The sequence below is a fragment of the Carcharodon carcharias genome, chromosome 22 (assembly GCF_017639515.1).
Source record: "Carcharodon carcharias isolate sCarCar2 chromosome 22, sCarCar2.pri, whole genome shotgun sequence".
NCBI classification, from domain to species: Eukaryota; Metazoa; Chordata; class Chondrichthyes; order Lamniformes; family Lamnidae; genus Carcharodon; species Carcharodon carcharias.
In genome coordinates, this window is record NC_054488.1 from 18401726 (window position 1) to 18423539 (window position 21814).

Here is a 21814-nt window from a genome sequence, read left to right on the forward strand (position 1 = left end):
TTTATATTTCTTGTATTTTTGATAAATTTTGCCCATAGGATACTTTGCCTAGTTTTATATCTCTCATTCCCAGGTCAGCTTAGGGTTCACTCACTCACTGGTAGTTCCAGGAAGGCCATTGCACGGATTTGTGCTGCTCCTGATATTGGGTTCACTATTATTGCATCCTGTTAAATTTCTGACACACACTAAAATCTTGGTATGAAAGTTAAAACTAGTGCAAGATGATGTTCTCCAAACCACATCTGTTGCTTATATTTGAGGGGCAAGTTCAGGAAAAGTAGTTTTGATTAAAGTACGTCTCCATTGTACTTTGGGGTATTGGTCAATTTTTTAAAATGTCAAACTGTTCCCCATGCTACGTTGGTGAATCTTGTCACTGACATGAAACCTCTTGCAGTGACTACACTGATTGCAGTAAGTTTTTGACTTTGGACCAGCTGAAGAACTGATTCAGAATACCTCTGTTGACTGGACAGGCAGCAAGTTTCCACACAACATCAACTTACCTTAGTCAACTAACACCTAGGCAGTTCCAGAGGCACAGCCTCTGTTGTGATGAATGAACCTGCTTTAGGATTCAGAGAACACCTCCCCTCAGGCTGAACCTTGGTGACTAAGGACTGAGGAGTCATATGATGAATCTCTGGGGATGAAATCATTGTAAATAGTGAAGCACACAGTTTTTAGAAAATAATCAATATAAAACGATGCAGCACTTTGAAAAAAAGAACACCCAGCCCTTCCAAAGAATTTGCATCCCTTTTAATAAAGTTGTGTTGACGCAATACCTTCTGATGAATGTTTGTAGTTCTTGGCTACACTGCTTCACAGCAGTGACATGTCTCACAGGAAGAGGAGATAATGTGCTTTGCTACCCTGAGGGTGAAATTTGGAATAGAAAATTCCAATGCAGTTTGTCCATAGTTCTCTAGAATAGCATGTTATTTGTGAGTTCAGAAAGAAGAAATGAAGAATAAAACCAATTTTGAAGCAAGAGAATGATCCATTGGTGCACCATGTGCAATATACAGTAACAAAGTAGGACACATGTTTGTGCAGCCATACTGAATTTCACTTACACAGGCTATTCAACCCAACACGAGGAGCAAAAAACTGTTCTAATGTTCCCTGGAATAGAAGGGGAAGATAAAGGGGGAAAATTCTTACTTTCTCAGAGAATTGAAAACCTTAAAACAATAGATCAAAATCAGTAAATTAACAATCATGTTAGCTTGTTGCAGAATTAATTTTCAGACATCCCGTATATCCGACTGACATGGGATAGGATTGCTGCTTATATACCTCTTGGTTTATGTCTAGAGCACAGTCACCTAGAGGGAAAAAATAAACTTAGGGTGATTTTCACTTAGAGAGTGGCAGCTCAATAATTTATAGTGGTTTCCTGTCATCTTTAGCTACCCTATTGTAGCTTGGTTGTCAGTTTCACCATATGCAATCTTTGCAACTGCTGATATTATTGAAGTAGGAATAAGTTACCAGTACAGAGTGAAAAAAAATTATAATTATTAACATAGAAAACTGTCCAATGGAGTATAAAGGTAATTGAAAAGATTTTCAGTTGTTAGTTTAATTTTTTAACTAGATATTTTGAACACTTGTATGCAGTATGTTACCATAGGCAAAGCACATAATTGATCCTCTTTACACCACTGACTTCCTGGTCATCTTCATGTTGCTGTTTACTTTGATCTTGTTAAGTATCCTTAGATACTGTTCTGAATTTTTTGGTTTGCTGAGGAGTGAGGGTTGTTGAATCCTATATTTTACTTGGGTACACACAGAATTTTACATCATTTAACATGCAAGAATGTGACTTGATTTAATCTGAAATGTGCAGAAATTGTGGGGAAAATGGCTGCTTTTGTGCACTTCCTTTTAGCTGGTGTGTGAAGCAGGGAAGCTTAATTTAAGGATGAAGGCTAAGTTTCTTTATGGCCAGTAAGTAAATTTGGTGTGACACAGAATCACAGCCTGTGTTGCTAGTTGGTCTGAACCAGGAGCAGCAATTGGGCTGCACCAGTTGATACCTACCTCACCAGGCTTGGAAGGAAATAATGAGCTTAGGGTTCCTTCTCCAACAAGCTGTCAAGAGATCCCTGCTTAAAAGCCTATGTATAGACAAGGGCCAAGCTTTTCTTAATGCTTTCCACAGTTGGAAGAGTCAGCAACGTTCGTTATCTGCACTCAGACTAGGAATGCCAAGGTACCAGTAATTGGCCAGCCCTTGCAAAATCTCACCATAGTTATGGTCTGCCCTTTAAGACAAGGGAGGAGGAAAAGGGAAGTAAATAAAAACCAAGCAGTGATTAAATAAAGCTTTAAAATCAAGGCAAAAACAAAGTGTTAGACAGCAGCATTCTACTGAAGGAATATACAGCTCTGACGTAAACTGAACCCAATGTATTTTGCAGTTAGCCAGTAATGTACTGCATCTGCACAATAAGTACTACTAAATCATTGCTGTTGTATTCAAACAATAGACTTTGAATCAGTTGTCTCCAATGAAGTCCAAAACAGAAACAGAAATACCTGGAAAAACTCAGCAGGTCTGGCAGCATCGGCGGAGAAGAATACAGTTGACGTTTCGAGTCCTCATGACTCTTCAACATAACTGTTCTGCCAGACCTGCTGAGTTTTTCCAGGTATTTCTGTTTCTGTTTTTGTTTTCGATTTCCAGCATCCGCAGTTTTTTTGTTTATATTTTTGTCTCCAATGAAGTAGTCTACTGATGTCGAACTCTCTCCAATATGCATCTAGTAAGCCAGTGATAAGGTGCTCAGATCACAGCTGTTTGTTCCCTTTCATAGGACCAGTCAGTGACAGTTTTCTTTAGTGGCCTCATATCTATGGAGAACTGGATTAAAATTATTGACCTCAGACCATTGGTGACTGTTGGAGAAAGCAGTTGTTTGACCCATTTCCTCCTCGGATGGATTTGAACCCCGGTCCCAGCAATGAAAGGGCAAATTTTAAATACAGCAGGGGAAAGTGGTGCAGTGTGTAGCAACTTCGTAAATGCATTCATTTTGAATGTATTTGTGATGTTGTTGCTTGAAACTACTAGAGCAGTTCTTCCCCTGATATTATCTAGTCTGCTTTGCTATTATGTGCTCTTTTTAAAGAAAAAATCCTATTTATTACTTCTAGTTACAATAATCGGACAGACTGAATAAGTAATGGTAACTAAATACAAAGCTGTTTTCCACACGGTATAAACTTGATTAAGAAATCTTTGATACAATTTTGGCCGGGGGAAAGTCAATTTAATAAATCGCAACTACCAACACAGTTTAAGAATTTTTAAAAGAAATTGCTCTTAATTATTTTTCTCCCCTTGATGTTTTAGGCTACATGTGAACGTGGGTTTTCTGCTATGGAAGAATCACATCAGAAGGTAATAGAAGAACTACACCGACAGCATCAACGAGAGCTGGAGAACCTGCAGGAAGACAAAGAGCGACTGTTAGCTGAAGAGACAGCTGCCACCATCTCTGGTATGTGAGAAATGGGTGAGAATAGAATGTATGGCTTGTATCTTTACTGATTAAAATCGGGAGGATATCTATATGTCCACCTACCAAAATAATCTAAATCCTACCTCAGGGGTGGGTGGGGGGCGGTTTGGGGCACATTCACATAGCCACATCTATTCTATCATTGCTTTGTGAGAGATTCTCCCAAGTATAGGCAAGAATGTCTTTTGCCAATTACAATCTCCATCACTTAGACCGGGCACATGGTTGTTAACAAAAGCAAAATGCTGGGGATCTGAAATAAAAACAGAAAATGCTGGAAAAACTCAGGTTTGGCAGCATCTATGGAGAGAGAAACAGAGTTAACGTTTCAAGTCCAATATGACTCTTCTTCAGATGAACATTAATATGACATGATAATGTAACATTGATAGTAACGCGATTTGCTTGCTATAAGTGGATGGTTAAACTGCATCCTCGCTACTGGTTATTACAACAAATCATCTTTGATAGTTGGAGGGATGCACTGACTGCAAGCAGTGTACATTTTAAAAAGCAGGGAGGCTACAAAAGAAAGTCAATAACATTTTCTTTCATGAATGGTCTAGTGAACACTCTCCTCTGAAGCAAACTATCTGTGGATGACGAGCCTTTAAGCCACCAAAGAGTTCAAAAGCTTAATGTGTTATCAACGATGCCTTTGTAACTGACATCAGCAGAAATGGTTTGTGCTGTTTGCCTCATATAGGCAGCTGTCTGTGATAGATGTGGATGGTGTTAGGGGTGGGAAGTGTCACCTTGGGTTGTGCTCAAGTTTTGAGAGTGAGGCCTGAGTCTTCAGCCACCTTACTTCGAGGCAAGTGCTACCACCCAAGCCAAATTGACTAGGGCATGTTGCATTAAAAATACCTTCGGAGGGAGGAGCACGTAGACAACAAAATGGCTAGATTGATGATAGAAGAGCTTAATCTAGTTAGAACACTTTCTAATGGCAACTGTTGAAATGGCTTGTTTTCATTTATACATTTAACAAAAATTGTTAATTGAAGCTACACTGTGTACCATCCTTTATCAAATTATGAAATTCATCAACTGATTTCCTATACATGGATTTTCCACTAAGAAACTTAGTGACAATCTGATTTATACTTCCAATGCATACAAGCTGTTATCTAAATTCTTGCAAACCCCTCTAGGTGATTATAAAGCCTGGAATTTAAACTCATTCAGAGACAGTGTAATAAATTCTGCCCATTCATGTGGCAGTGAGAGGGACAGGTTATAGTTGTGATGGATTTAATGGTATAATTGTCATACATCTGCATCTCTCAGATTTCTACACCTATGCTTTCTAATTATCACTGAAGTAAAAGTCTTAATAAAGCTAATGGGCCAAATTCTGGAATGGAATGCCCCTCTGCTCCTTTTTACTTACCCTATACTGGAGCTGTACATTTCTCGTCCGGACCTCTGAACCAGGCCACCTAAGAAATGTGGAGCATGCCTGCTTCTGGTGCCTTCCATTCGTAGTTTAGGAGTGTAGGGCGAAGCCAAGCCACTTCCTCTTTTACGGCACTAGCTGCCATATTCTGGTAAATTTAAATGTCCCTTTGTTTAAAAGCCACTTTGACAAACTAGGGTGAGAAGGTAAGTCTGTTAGGTAAGTGGGTGAGGGAATAGGATGGTTTGGAGGAGGCTGTGGGGGGTAGTCGGGGGTGGGTAGAGTAGGGCGATGGGGGATTGATTGGGTGGTCAGGGGGAGTTGGGGGGTTATATGGGGTTGGTGGGGGGTAGTCAGGATCCATTGGGGAGTCGGGGTTGGGGGGTCACTAGTATAGTTACCCAGGAGTTAGAACTGGTTTTTATCCTTCTAACTTTTCCCGAGTAATTATTCTGCTACGTGAGTTGGAACCATCTGTTGTCTCCAATTTTAAGTCAGAGTCTCAGAGGGTTCCAGATGCAGGGTAATTGCCCAATAAAGTTGAAACTTCTTGGGTAATTTCCATGTAGTCAGTGCATGAGAATTTCCAAGGGGCTCCCCAGCGCACCATCCAGAGACCGGAATATCTGGGCCAGTGTTTCCGAGATTGTGATTAAATGCAGTCACTTGCAGAATGGAGTAGGGATAATGTGCAGTTGAACTGTAGAAATAAAATAGCTTGTAAGCTTTTTTTTTGCAGTTGAGTTGGCTTGAGCACAGACTTACCTGTGCTGACAGCTCAGGCCATGCTGCACTAAATGTTCTTAGTTTGATTAGACTACGGGCATGGGGAATAGCCTACTGGCACAAGGAAAGCTTGCCTAGGGAGCTCCGAATGTAGAACTTCAGGCTAGGGAGCATAAAATCTGGTTGTAGCACACCATTAAAGGGAAAGTTGTGATGGTGTCAAAAGTTAATTAATCATTCACAATGGCACAGCGGAGACACGTGGGCAACATTGCTACTTTTGTAGTTGAAAGGTTAGATGTCCTGCTGCAATAAATGCACCAAAGAAGGCTAGCACTACTTAGAACTAAAAACCATCCTCCAACAAAAGTACATATGGTAGCTGCATGGAAAAATATCACTAAGTTAATGTGGTTGTCCAGATCTCTTGTACCTGACTCTAAATGTTTGATCTCAGAAAAACACGATGGTAACTCTTTATTTTGCACACGTTTATTGTGGGCCTTAACACACATGGCACAAACCTAAATATCTGCCACTCCCTTTTTGAAGCACTGTGCACAACCAGTGTGTCTTTGAACGTACTTTTCATTGTGCCAGAGGTATGTAGCACACTTTAATTGTAGGCGGAGGTAATAGTCAGGCTAAGATGCACCATGGAGTTAAAACCATGGATGCAAAGGATACTCCTCTTCTGCTTACAGGTATCCACCCAATGATCTTTCTGCTTCAAATAATGTGCCATACACTTTCATATAATTAAGGCATCACCCAGTTTCTTGGATAATAACTATTGACATGGATCATTATGTTTCTGTGATATGGTGCCACTTGAACTTAATTGAATGCAAACCTTTCTGTCTATAGAAGCCATTGGCCTCTTGTTAAGAGCCCTGAATTGTACATGGGTGCCATTTACAATACTCATCCCTCTAGGGAATCCCACCAATGCAACTGTGTCCCCTGAACAGTTTATACCACCTTTCCATGGGAAAAATGATGAAGGGGTATGTGACTTGCTCAGGATAAATTTGTATTACAGAATGCCTGATGTGGCATATGTCTCCTGGTTTGAAAGAAAACAGTGGCATTAAAGCTTCATTCTATGCTAACTTTTCTATGAGAATAGCCATCCCTGTTTGTCTGCAGATCACTCTACATCAATTAGTATAACTGTGACATCACCTACAATGAAGTGAAGCTGGCAAGGACATATGCGGGTAATTATAGTATGCTATGCACACAGATTCCAGAGTAGGTATAGGTTTGGACAGAATATGTCAAACATTTCTGTACTTCCTTTCTGTACTTATTCTCATCCAAATTATGGTATGTTGTTCTAACCCTCTAAAAGAATTGCCATCCTTACCGCTTGCCATTGCGACTATTTAAATAGCTTTATACAATCAAAAACAAAGGGAACATATTGTCAGGAAGAAGCGCAATAATCGTTAACTATGCAACAAAACTTGGAGTAAAATTTAACTGAAATGCTGAACACAAACACTTCATAACTGTGCACCGTTAACTAACTTATTCAAACAGCATTATTTGAACATATTAAATATAGTTTTAATCATTTTTTTCACTTCCAGGAGAAATCATGAACAGTTCTTTATCATTATCATCATCATTGTCCAGTGTGTAATCAATAAAGGGGAAAAGCAGTACCCTAATTATGAGCGTCCAAGTATTTTGTCCTCATGGACCCTTTGGGTGCAAGCCTTAGAGCCTCCTAGATCATTGTGAAGTTTAACTAAATGCTTTTATTCATTTGCATATATCTTTAATTGTTGGCACCAACAGATTGATGTTCATTTGTAGGATTTATCTGCCAAAGTATACACCTCTTTCCAAATGTCCAGGCCCACAGAACTCAAATAGGTTAAAGAAGCAAGTAAGAAATATAAGCACAAAGAAACCAATCTGTGGACCAGATTGCAATGGCTTGTAGGTGCTTCCGAAATTGATGATAGAAGGGCTGGAAAATATTTTTAACGAACAGACTACAGTTATAATGGCATAAGCTAGCAGCATTTTTCTAAAGAAAAAGTATTTTATGCAGCTATGGACAGTATTTAAAGGTGCTGATCTATAGTAAAAAAAAAGGAATAGCAACTATGCTTTTCTCCCCTCAAATGCAAACTAGTACAGTATTTTAGTGCAGACGAAAAAAAAGCATTGCTGATCAAGTGATTTGTCGACAGCATTATGAACACGTACTGTAGAGTTGAGCATTACATTTACAAGGTCCATGTGATTACATTGACTTTTGGGAATCTGAATGAATTTGATGTTTGTTGAAAAGCCTGTTTGTAGTGAGGCAAAGCAACAATCTGTAAAGAAACTACATCATGCAGGTACAATTATAGAAACAAACTAAGCCATAATTGAAAAAATGTGTATGGCATCATTGGCACTAAAGTCGTTATTTGTATAAAGGGCCTTCTCATGGATCCTGATGGAAACTTTATCATAGGGAATGGGTGAGTTCAGTTCTCCATGAGATGTCGTTTGCTTGAACCCATGAGATTGTAATGATGAGGTGTAACTGCAGATGTGGAACTCTGCCTTTGTTTTGAAAACGTAGTGCTGAGTTTAGTTCCAATAAAGTTCTGCCATTTGGCTTAGACTCTGTAACCACATTTCCCTGGTGAGCTTTCACAGTAACCTCCGTGGAAATGATTTCCTCTAGCCTTTATGTGCTGTGACATAAACAAATGTGGGAAGATTCCCAGTGAAATCATAAATGGATTACATTTGTTTACCCCCACAGGTCTTTTTTCTTCTGCCCTTCAGAATTAAGTTTGTGAAAAAAATATTTACACTTCCCTTTTAAATAACATTTTACAAAATTAAAATGAGCAGGTCTAATATCATTGAAATTCAACTATTTTAGCTATTATGAGCTAAATTCAGTTATTTCTTTTATTGAATAACCTCGGGAAGTGCTGGTTTTGTTCTTAAATGAAACTATACTACATCAGTGTTTAATTTAACTAAAAATATGCCTTTTCACATCAGGGCATGAGTGAGGTCAGATTGAAATCAATCCTATTAAACGGCCATGCATTTTACACTAAATGCTCTGTTTTTGGAAATCTTTGGCACCCTCTGTTTTTACAGCTGGCATGATGATTTGTTCTGTAGAGTGTAGGTATTCAGAAAAAAGAAAGCCTAGTTCATTCGTTGAATTTATTCTTCTTTACTCTGCATTTTGTTAATTACTGTAGTAAAACCTTAAAACAGTCAACTCTTAAGGTTCAAACAAGTGAGCCCATCCTGTTTGCCCTACATATGGGACCTGTTACCAGTAAACACTAGGGACACAAGAGGGAAATGAACAAAAGTCCTGTGGATGTGGGAAATGGGTAGGAGCACAGATGTTTCTTAAAACTGAATATATTTACAATATTTCCATTGGGTGTGGAACATATTAGTGTGTATAGGTGTATTTTACATTGATCTTGTTCTGTTGGCAAATGCATTGTGTACTGATGCTAGCAGTAAATATAAATAAGGGAACTTCTGCAACTTGAAAGGCACCATTAATCCTAGTTTTCAAGGGTATTGTGCATGGATACCAGAAACAAAGAATGTCAGTGCCCCTTTCGCTATAACAAGGACATTCAAAATGCTATTAAACACTGAAAAGATGTTTGGAGGTTTCTGGTTGCCTTTGGACATAACACCAGTGTAAGAGGGCACTGCCACTTGCCGCATTTTCTAGCTAGGACCTGAAAACTGAAATTTCTTGCCTCCGTAGTCTTTCCTTCCCATACTGCCTACAGATTTTCTATATGTAAGCTTTGCCGTGTCTTTTCTAGTTTTTTTCAATCTTGTAAGTTAACCATACTGTGACGTTAAAGCTGAAGTTAATGTAGAGATTTATAATATTCTAAGCATAAGGACGGATATGGAGACCATTGGTGTAAGTCTGACATTTGAAAAGTTGAGTGGCTTGGATTAAGAAACTTTGAATCCTCATTTTTTCAACTTCTACCTACAAATAAGACTCGTTCCACTTGCATGAGTAGAAAGAATCTGCAAGGACTCTGGGATTATTGGGCTTCTTGATATAGACTGCTGCCATCTGGTGGGAAAAGCAGTGATTATTTGCTGTTTCTTTTGTCTCTGATATTTTCTCTTGTATTTTCCTGCTTGTAGTTTTGAAATTGGTGTCTCTGGTTTTTTTTTAAAAAGCTATTGAAGCAATGAAGAATGCACACCGCCTGGAACTTGACCGTGAACTGGAAAGGATACGAAAATCGCAAAGCAGCAATGTAAATGCAGATCTTGATGAAATATGCAAACAGCATGAGTAAGTACAAGATAAATGGGTTTGGCTGGATCAGCCCTAGCTCAGCTCTTGGCTGTTCTTTGGCTGTGTTGTTTCCCTGTTTTTAACCCTTCATTTTAATTTTCCTTTCAAAAGTACAGTATCACAGTAAGCCTCTGTTATTAATGCATTACTATTTTTCCTTCTTTAATGGGCACTAATCTCAGATGTTGTAGGGAGAAATAATGTTATTTCAAATGTAATATCAAAAAAGGATCTCAAATACTTATTACCTGGCACCAAGCCCAGCAGTGTTTGTCCTGCTCCTGCATTGTAAAGTGTAAGACGATGCCCAAAAGTACAAAGGCTGATGCTGAGACAAACGTCAGTCCTACAGCACGAGACAGGAAAGAGGTTTTCCTTTTGCCTCTAAGTGCATATGCTGCAGATTTCAATGTTTTGATATAGTTGCATTGATGTATTGCGCATCATGATGGACTTGTATCAGTATACTAGACCGATGAGAAGGATGTGGCAGTGATGGAGGGCTTTATTTAGGGTGACGCAGAAAGCTCAATCTGGTGAGTATTCAGATGGTGCTGAAGAGACTGCTGAACAGGCGCTGTCCAGCTGTGAGGCAGCTGGTATGCATATGCTTTATTAGTAGCTCTGTTGGTTTGAGGCAAAGCATTGCAGTTTCAACAATTGATCTGGTTACAAAGTTTTCAATCTGCAGAAATTGACTTTTGAAAAAAAGCTTGCTTCCCACCTCCAAAATAGATATTGGAGTAGGATGCTTAAAGAGTAATGGAAATTAAAGCTAGTCAACTTCAAAAATTGAAGGGGAAATGTAGTTAGAGTAGAGCAAAATTTAAAATATGAGAGAAGGAATAAAAGGGAAAGGGCAGCAAACTGTTTGCAAGTAAAATTATTGTTTCTCTTATAAAATGGTTTTATTTAAGTAGTTTGTGATTGAAACAGAAATAAATTAATTCCTGACATACAAATTGATTTTTATGTCATCTGATTTGCTAGAGTAACAGAATGTGAGCTGAAAATAGCCAAAATTGTCAGGAATTTTATACTGGATTGTTTTCTAGGTGATTGCATCAGTAGTAATAAAACAAGCTTGAAATTGATGCAATAATTGGATCAATGACTATAGATTATATGAGTCAAGCTGGCATATAAGAAGACTATATTTTCAGTGTCAAATGCAAGTTTAGGCCTATACTTGGCATATAATCAAATCCAACCCCCCCCCCTGCAATTTTTCAGAAAATAAATGCATGTTTAAGGTTATGCTTTCATTAGGAGTCAATTTTCCAGCTCAGAAATGCATATTTTAGGGTTATACTTGCCTTATTGGTGCATGGGATCAAGCGGGCAATATTATCTGTGTTGCCTAGAAGATGCATGAGAGTTTAAGACATTCCCCCACAGAGCAGGTTACGCATGGCCACCAGTGAACAGAAACTAGTGTTGCTACAGAAGACCAAGATCGCTCAGAGACCACCAAAAAACTGCAATGCCAAAATTACCAGTTCTGGTGGTTCATCATCTAACAGCAGTAAAAACACAAGTACCCATTATGTCACGAAATAGATGAAATGCCCAAGAATTTCAATATGTCTAGCAACAAAACCATGGAATGGAAAGGTTCAAAAACAGTTCTAATTAATACTGCAGGATATGGGAAGACAAGATTCACAGTGGTACCATCATCCTGCATGGCCTACGGAACAAAATTGAAGCCTGTGGTAACTTTCAAATGTAAAACTATGGAGTTCCCTGCAGGAGTTTGTGTATGTCCTTGACAATGGTTGGATGAATTGAAATTGTGGATTGATAATATGGGGAATTGGCGATCAATAGGCTGCGCAAAGAACACAGCTAATTAGTATGGGACATGTTCAGATCCCATATAACTGATCAGCTCAAGAGGGGCGCAAGTGAAGAAATAATACTCATTGCAATTATACTAGGGGTTCTAGCATCAATTATCCAACCTCTGAATGCATGCCTCAACAATCTATTCAAGGATCATGTTCAAGCCATATAGAATAGGTGAATAGTTGGCGGAGGAAAAATCTTCACAAAAGAATGGAAATATGTGTGCTGCCCTACATGATTTTCTTTTGTGTGTGTGGTTTCGTCATAATATCGTGGGAAGCTTATTGATGCACAAGCTGTCGTCATGTCATTCAAAAAAATGCAAATATCCAAATCAATGGAGAGGAAGATGATTTGTTGTGGGGGATAATTTATGAAAACCAAAGCATCACATCTGATCCAGAGTGGGATCCTTGCGATGATGCACTGCAGGAATTCACCAAGACTCCTTCAACAGCACCTTCTAAACCCACGTCTACTGCCATCTGGAAAGACAAGGGCAGCAGATAGATGGGAACGCCACCACCTGGAAGTTTCCCTCCAAGTCACTCATTGTCCTGTCTTGGAAATATATCACAGTTCCTTCACTGTTGCTGGATCAAAATCTAGAACTCCCTTCTTAACAGCATTGTGAGTGTACCTACACCATGTAGACTGTAGTGGTTCAAGAAGGCAGCTCACCACCAACTTCTCAAGGGCAACTAAGGATGGGCAATAAATGCTGGCCCAGCCGGCAAAGCCCACATCCCGTGAATTAATTCTTAAAAAAATATGTAGCCAAAACAACTATGGTGAATTTTTTGTCAGATGTCAAAGATCATGAATTGACAGTTTTTAAAACATTGGTTGTGGTTCAACCTATCCTTGCAGAATTATTTCATTAAATAAAAAGTGATATGTTCAATTAATATGAAGGTGTTATGTTTTTTCAAATTTCAAAATGGCGACCACCTACAGCAACATGTTTTAAACTTTGTGTCAACCCCTGTTTTTGGAAGAATGTTTCAGAAGTTTTAAAGGTCGACTTATACGCTGTGATCTATGGCAAAAATGTGATTAAAACCAAGATTAGCTATTAAATATTTAATTGAGATTAATCAAAATGACTTCTTCAATTCCTTTATGGCACTAATTCTAATATATTCCTCTTGCCACAGTTTAAACAAATACGTTTTTGGTTGTTTTAAGAAATCTCTTGAAGGCATTTTTGTCCTTTAGTGGTGAAACTTCACACTATCAAAAGATGGGACGTTGCTCGGGCTCTGCAGTACTCTGCGAAGAGTTATATATCTTGTCCTATTGTCATTAGAAGGAACTGGTTCTCACCTACACTGTCATTGGGAGGCACCAGGCAGAGGCCTCAGGGAGGGAGGGAAAGAGAGTTGCTGCACATAGTCTGGCATTTCGCCAAACAGGTAATTTCAGAAAGAACCACCAGGGGCCCAGGAACAGATCATCCACCCTCTTAGCTAGTGAGAATGTGCTTTTGAATCTTAAATTTTTTTTAATACAAAATCAATTTTAGTCCTGTGAGGTTTTGCAAATCAATTTGTTTATATGGTGTTTTTAAATCCAGAAAAATGTCCTAAAACACTTTACAAAAGCAAAGTCATACACTTTTTTTAAAGACAAGGTGACCTAGTGATCTCCCAGGCTTCTAACCCCTGCCTCTTTAAAAATCTCATTTGCTCTTAACTTATGTCTCTATCCATGGAACTACAGTCTTTGATGTAGCTACTTTATTCCTAGTCAGCATGCAATTAATCTTATCCATCTCATCTTTGAATATCTCCCACTGTTTTTCCACTGTGTGGTCTGCCATTTTTTCCACCTAATTAATCTTGGCTAGGTTCCCTTTCATCCCATTGAAACTGGCTAATTTCCAGACCAATTTTTATATTGGATTCCTGTTTTTCTTTTTCAATGTGAACCAAATTTAGGTTATGATGACTATTACCCAGTGTTCTCCTACCTTCAGCATGCTAATCATTCCTCAAGCCAGATCCAGCATTGCGCCCTTGTTGGACATGCAACATAATAATTCATGGAAACATTCCTAGATGTTTTTAAAACCCTTTCCTATTTTGAAATTTTTTTAAATTACATTTTACTTAAGGCTGTTAAAGTCTCTTATCATTACAATTCTGCCATTACTGTAATCCTTTCTACGTTGCCCACAAGTCTCATCCTTAATTTCTGTCTCATTATTCAATAATGTATAATGAACTCCAAATATGGCAACAAATCCCAGATAGCCTTTGTCTAGCCACCATCAAAAGTTGCCTTTAATTAGTAAGGTCACCTTGCCACTTTTTTTTCCCCCTTTCTCTCTCCGGCAAATTTTATGCCAATGATATTTAATTCTAAGTTTTACTTCAGCTGAAGAGGAGTTTCAGACAAAGGTGCACTATCATTTCCAATCGCTCTGCACCTAACTATGCAACTTAATTTCTAATGTTTTTACATTAACTACATATACAAATAAACACTGCAACTCTGACACATTGATACTTCTCTTTACCCTCCAGTTTTAAGATTCTGCCTTCATAGGTTTCCTTATTATTCTGTATTCTATCCTGATTCCTACTGTGGCTTTAGAACTGCAAGATCCACAATTGGCACATCTTCTTAGTCAAGCAGCAGCAAGAGAAGTGCCATGAACAGAGGAGACCACAGCGTATTGCCTTCATTGATCTCACCGAGGCATTTAATTATATCAAAGCTGCTGAAGAAAATTGGCTGCCCAATAAAACTGCTCAGTACAATTAGTGTGGTTTGGCCAGAGACGTGATAAGACCTAGGGTGGCGATAGTTCCATATCTGTACCCTTTATTGTATGGATGTATATAGTTTCAAATAGTTAATAAAGATTGCCATTAACATATTGAAGACTACAAAGACGTCTTCAACAGACACGTTCTGTAACCAACACCATCTCAAAATGGTAGCAGCTGTTGGATCATCCTCCCAGAAATGCTGAAAGACTAAGAAAAAAAAGGGCATCGTCAGCAGATTCTGAACTGAAAGAAGCTCCAACTGAAACTAAAGGCTAAAAAAAGTCACCAAGAAAAGCTCCAGACAAAAGACACTGGAAGCCAAAAGGCAGAAGTTTTACTGCAGCAGACGAGTGCATTAAATCTCCCTTGGAAGTCCAATTTCAGCAAGCAGGGTTTATAGCCAATAAGTGTGAACTACCTTTTTTAAATTTCCAGGCTGCAGCCAATCCTCAGAAACTCCTTTTACTAATACAGTCAGAAGCACTGTTTAAATGAAACCCATCACTAACCCCGATTCCCCAGCTCCGAGCCTCAATACTTCACCTCCAAGTTGAACAGAAAAAATCAAATTAATTTACTCTACTCTTGGGAACCTCACAACCATCCAATTCCCTTAACAGCAAGCCTGCGGTTCTTTTAAATGTTTTGTTACTTGCAATGCTACATCACTGATTGAAACGAGTCAGCAGCCAGCTGATTCATGCAGCCATTGTTGAAAACTCTTCTTCCCAAAGCATGTCATCACTATTTTGCGCAGCCTGCCAAAACTGGCAAGCATGGGAAATCCATTGGTATGCAGTGCATGGTGATGCCATCTTGAAAGCCTGAACTCTTAAAGCTGTAACCACACTTTTAAAATTTTCAACTTTGATCACAAAGTTACACTTGTAACTTCATTCGGACTCATCCAAGGCCCAAACCAGTCACAAAATTGGAGCCTGTGGAAGAAAAGATTTTTAAGATATAGCATGGCTTCAGGTCTAAATGGAAAAAAAACAGAAGCAGAGCAAGTAAACACATTTCTTTATTCAATTGGGCCAATTGCAGACAATAATATTGCACAATAAGATATCATCTGCCAAATTTGAAGAGGTTTTAAAAGCCCTTGACATGTATTTCAACTTAAGATCCAGCAAACTATTGGAAAGAGCTAAATTTAATAAGAAAGCCCAACTGCCTGGGAAACCTGTTGGTTCTTTCATTAATTGACCTCTGCAGGATGGCAGACAAGTGTGAATATGGTATTTAAAGTTTGAGCTCGTCCATGACAAAATCCTGGTGGGTGTTGCAGACCATTCAGTCTCTGACCTCCTACAAACTAAAGATAATTGTACCCTAGACAAGGCAATCTAGCTAGTTAGACTGTCTGTATTACGTGAACACCACAGGACCATCCTAAGGGGAGAAAATGCAGCATCGGGTAGAAACCAACCCCCAGTCCATCTTGTCAGGTCACAAAGACACAGGGGCAATCCAAGTCAGGGCAAGCAATTTGTGAACCATCCAGGAGAGTGACCTTGCCAGCGATGTGATGCAAAGTGCCTTCACAGGACAAAACAGTGTCCTACAAGGACAGCCTAATGCTTCCACTACAACAAACAGGGATTTTGGTAAACTGTGCAAGTCAAAGCCCCAGCACTGCATAGATACCCCAAAGGTAACCATGAGGCTAAGATCAAAAACCCAGAAGAGACATAGCCATGCTTCTTGGCTGATATCAAAGAGTGCAGTTCTTTTTGGAATGCTGATATCCTGGTCATCTAACAAATTTTAAAGGTGGCAGCATTACAGTCCTGTCAGATGAGGAACTATGGCTCAAAGGCCTTTGGCTTCGAATAACAGACACTACACTTTATGGAGCAGGGGAGTTTGACTCCTGGTCATTGACGTGATTCTTGAACCACTGAGGTATGGCAGCAAAAGAGCTGATGTATGGCATCCGTAACCAGTCTTTTCTCTCTCCTGAGCAGAGATGCCAGCATAGCCCTGGATCTCCTCCAGATGGTAGAGGATGTCAGGACTACCACTGTTGCTAGCCAGCCAGAACATCACAGTCCTGAGTGCTCAAACTTTAAAGAGTATTGAGACTCTGATTTCACCTGCGATCTCTCTTCTCTTTGTGGAGCAGGTTTTTCCATTATCATTCCTGGCCCCGGAAAGTCCCAAATGATCAGACCAACCTACCACCCACAAGATTACCATGGCATCGCCAGTGGAAGATGCACTAGAGAATGATCAGTCTGACAAGCCTCTACCTCCAACTATGATGATGGTACAGCTGGTAGATGCATCAACCACTGTGCACACACTGCAATTTCTAGCCAGCATATCACAACCACAAGGGATGCTGAAACCTTGTACAGTCTATCAACATTTGCAACAAAAAGCAGAGGTGAGCTTCCAACCAACCTTCTTGCAACAGGAATGCTCTTCAGCCTCAGAGGGCTTCCAGATGGCCCACACAGAAAAAGCAGCGCCAAGGACACAAATACAATCTTCGTCCACCTCGCAAGAAACAATAAAGCGTAACCCCAACCATGCATTGACGTAACAGCCAGACCAACCAGGCATGGTTCAACATTAAGCATTTGAAGAAAATAATGAAAGCATGTCCAAAAGCCAATCAAACCTCCAAGCCAACATCCAGAACCAAGGGAGCCTACCACTCTCCCGACAGAACGGGGAACGAGATATGAAAGTGTTATAAGACCTCCAGACTGCCTGAACCTCTAACTTCAAGGACTTGAAGGGGGCAGATAGGGTATTGAGAATGTTGTTAATGTTAATACTGTAATGTAATAATGTAATAGCATTAAGGTTGTAACAAAGTATTGCATAAGACTTATAACAATGCAAAACTTGAAGTAAACTAAAGTAACTCTATATCCATGGGATAAAGACCGGGGTGGAGGGGGAGTGTAGTAGAAGGGTCTGGTACAAACAAGGTTAATGTGGGACTGAGTATAATACCACCCACACAGTGATGTAAGAAGGCACATGACCTAGACTTAGGGTCAGTGTGGTGTTGGCCAGAAACGTGATAAGACCTAGGATGGAGAGGGCTCCATACCTGTACCCTTTACTCTATCGTTGAATATACAAGTAGTTAATACAGACTTGCTATTAACATGCTGAAGACTCCTTTAATAGACACGTTCTGCAGCCAACACTATCCCAACAAATAAAAGGTCTCCCATTTTAAGACAGATGAGGAGAAATTTTAGATCATTAACGTCTGTGGAATCCTCTTCCCCAGAAAGCAGTGGAGGCTAAGCCATTGAATTTATTCAAGGCTGAGTTAGATTTTTGATAGACAAAGAAGTCAAGGTTATGGGGGCAGACAGAAAAATGAAGTTGAGACCAAAACCAGATCAGCCATGATGATTTAAAATGGCAGAGCAGGCTCAAAGGGCCAAATGGCCTGCTCCTCCCTAGTCCTATAGCAAAACTGACAAAAAAAACTGTTCAGCCTTGCCTTACCCACTTGAGATCCAAGACAAAAGTATACCAAGTCGTTGCTCAGAGAGTTGCTCTACATCGATGATGCTGCATTAGTATTATGTACTGAAGTACACCTTTAGCGGCAAATGAGCAGACCCTCTCACACCTGAAAAGAGTTTGGTTTAACCATCAGAATCAGAAAGACAAATGTCATGGTTCAGGACATTGGCAATGATGATTGGCAGTATGACAGTTTGATGCTAGAGGTTGTTGATATCTTCACACATCTAGGCTCCATAATCACCAACAATCTGTCACTTGATGCTGAAATCAACACATGCATTGCAAAAGTTGCTGTTATGTCATGTCCAAGCTTAGCGAGACTGGTGAACAACAGCAGCCTGACTGTAAACAACAAATTGCGAGTTTACCAAGCCTATGTCCTCCGTGCACTCCTCCACAATAGTAAGATCTGAGCGACATATGCTAGGCAGGAGAAAAGACTGAACAATTTCCACTTTTGCTGTCTTGGACGTATCCTCAGCATCTGAGCTGGCCACTGGATCACCATCTGTTAGATGTCCATATCGCCACTACAAAGACACTTGCAAGCAAGCAATGAATTTGGCAGACATTGACACAGACAACTGGGAGACTGTGGCTGATGGCCGTCACCCCTGGAGGCTGGCTGTTTAGAGGGGTGTTGGAAGAGGCAAAGAGCAACAGAAAGCTCAGCTGGCTGAGAACGAGAGCCCAGAGAAAAGAGGCTAGTGAATCCTGCACCCTCTTAGCCCACTGTCGTTTTCTGCAGCAAATGTGGCAGAGACTGCCATGCCAGAGTAAGCTCCTCCACACCAGGTGATGGTTAACATAGAGTTGACTGCCAAGGTGCAAACCATCATCACTCAAAACGGAAAGCTGTCAAAGAAAGAATCGCCCACATCCTGCAAAAAAGCTTTGTCCTCCACATGATCTTAACCAGACTCGCTGGTTTGGACTATCTTGGGTGTAGATCCGATGCTGCCAGCGGAACCTGAGGAAAAGCACTACAGCTGAGTATTCCTGCATGCTTAGCTAGCAAAGGACTTTCTGTTTGTTGCCTCTGGATCAACACTTTGACCAATCCTCATCACTTTGTAAAGCTGCTTCAGGTTGCATGCAAGCTGCCTCATTATAACCTACATCATTGCAGAGGACTTGAAATGTGAGTGCCAGGAAAAAATACTTCAAAGCAAGTAGCAAGGAGCTGTTGGAAATATTTCACACCCAAGTTACTGTCCTATTCTGCCCCCTTTAATCAATCATTTGATTATATAAACAAATCAACAATTATCATTGGCTCCTTTCTTGACCTGTTGCCCTACTGATACCTCTGCATGTCACCAACTTTAATGATAAGATGTTCCTTATCCTAGTGGCCTTTTATATGTGGGAAAAATATTATTTCCCCCCAATGTCTCAAATTCAGTGACCACTGGAAATAAATTTTCACTATGTACTGTTACAGCCAATCCAAAAATGTTTGTGGAAGATGAATTTTGTCTGTTGTCATTGTGACAAGCAGCCCAACAGTTGCTTATGCCATAGCATCAATTAAAGTAAGCAGTCAGTGCAGTGATGGAGAGAAGAAATGTGCTGTCTCTGCAGACTTTTATTGAGAAAATGTGTCTCAAAACCGGCAACCTCGGGACTGAGCCTGTGCCGGATTTCGGATCTTGCTGGCTTTTGGAGACAAGGCAATGGTTGTCTTCAGCCTCGTGCAAATTGCAACATGTTTCTTCTTATGTGTCTATCTTTCCGTTATGAATCTTGTTTGTCCATAGAGACAGGCTTTTTCCCTCTGCTATCTTGCTTCTTTTCATTCTAAAGATCATGGGTAGCCATAGGTGCTGCTTACCTGTCAGTAACAGGAAATTGCCGTACAGTTTCACTCGCCAGCAATATATGCAGTGGGACGCTAATTGCGAAACTGGCAAGATGTTGTGACTATGGATCGGATCGGGTGGTGTCAAGGGTCACTCCAACTAACCAGAGTATGGAAAATAACATGGAAGCTTCCATTTTATTCTTCACTCCAATGGCCAGAGGGCCCGTTGGAATTTTGCTGCCTGTGGATTTATGGTTAATTAATTAACTAAAACTAGCAGAATAAGACACATCTTTTTAGGGGCTGAATACTTAAACTATTAAACTTTTGAAAATGCACTTGGCTCCATGGGATATTCTTGCATGGCCCACTTAAAAAGAAATCTGATTTTGGGACTTTGCCGGTTTTCGGATAGCCAGATTTGAAGTACTGTACCTGTATTAGTAGGTCAGTGTATATGGAAAGCCTGAAACAGATCGCCACACAAAAAACTGAAGAGCATCAAGAGGCAATTGTAACATAAAATTCTCTTTTTATACCTCTTGATCCAACCAGAAGACTGCCAATAACAAGGAGCTAAGTACCCCTTCTGAAACAGGCATCATTGACATACTGTAACAAGAAACAAGAACCTTTAAAGGAAACATAACAAATCAGATTATAACAGCAGTGTGAGTTACCGTTAGGAATGTTCATATGTGATATAAACCACATGCTCCAGAAAGAGGTATGAATCCTCTTCAAGTCTCTCCACCCCACCTGATAACCTTTCCAACTATCTTGGATAACTTTCCTGAGGTTATTTTAAATGTAATTTTTTTAAATTGGGGTGGGAACAAAAGCCCTTCTGGCTTATCTGAAATGGTTATCCATGTGCTTCATAACACATGCTTGAAATATTGTTACTGAATAACAGTGTAAAAATTGAATATGTTTAATTTAGCAGTATTCAAGAAATAAATTATTTCAACATTGTTTGACAGTGAGGAGCTGGCATCATTGCAGCGAGAAATTGAGGTCTTGTCAGAGCAGTACTCCCAGAAATGTCTAGAAAATGCACATTTGGCTCAGGCTTTGGAAGCAGAGCGACAGGCGTTAAGACAATGTCAGCGTGAAAACCAGGAGCTAAATGCACATAATCAGGTATGATTTATCTTCCCTCACTCACTGTTGAAATCCCACCAAATCGCCACATAATAATTAGAAGACTTGCAATGTTTAAATGAAGTTGGGTGTAAAGAGAATTACCAACTTTAGCTAATTTCTGTTGGCAAGGGAAAAATAACAGCATTCCTACTCTTTCTGAAAAATGCATGCTTGTGAATATTGAAAACTGCACCAATCTTGGTTGGGGTATCCCATTATTCAGAGCCCTGTACAGGTTTATGAGTAAAGAATAGCCAATTGCCCAAAGCATTCATATTGTTAATGTTCATGCAACAGTTTGTCTGCAAGAATTAGCACCTTCAGAAAATTTTGGGGGGAGAGGGAAGAAGGCCGACACCAATTATTTCCAGGTTCCTGACAGTAGATTGTCAATTCAAAGTCCTTTGACATTTCTTTTACAAGGTTAACGCTGTTAATTCATGGTCAACCAAGCAGCACTGGTTATGGAAACCTCTGACATGTTACTTACTCTCTTTGAGGAAAGATAATCCCTCAATCTGCCCCACTCAGTAACCATTGTCCCCTTTCCCAAATCTCTTTCCTAAATTCCCCCCGGGCAATGGATATTTGGGTCAACCTTCACTACCCAGTTGCACTTTGTAGCACCATTGAATCAGCCATGAGTTTATTATCTCTCACTTAGCAGAAGAAATATCAAACAATTTCATGATTCCATAATTTACTGGTAGCTGAATGTGTAAATGTTCTCTGACAGTTTGACATTTT

General features: G+C 39.8%; 1 protein-coding gene across 4 annotated transcripts in view; it reads left to right on the plus strand.

The window, feature by feature from the left end:
* The window catches only part of LOC121293611 (myosin phosphatase Rho interacting protein), a 415475-nt gene that overhangs the window by 374813 nt on the left and 18848 nt on the right, over positions 1–21814 (plus strand). For all 4 annotated transcript variants that reach the window (XM_041216721.1, XM_041216719.1, XM_041216723.1 and 1 more), the window contains 3 exons: positions 3371–3518; positions 9868–9985; positions 20905–21064. In XM_041216721.1, the coding sequence (XP_041072655.1) occupies positions 3371–3518; positions 9868–9985; positions 20905–21064 (426 nt within the window). The remainder of the gene's footprint in view (positions 1–3370; positions 3519–9867; positions 9986–20904; positions 21065–21814) is intronic.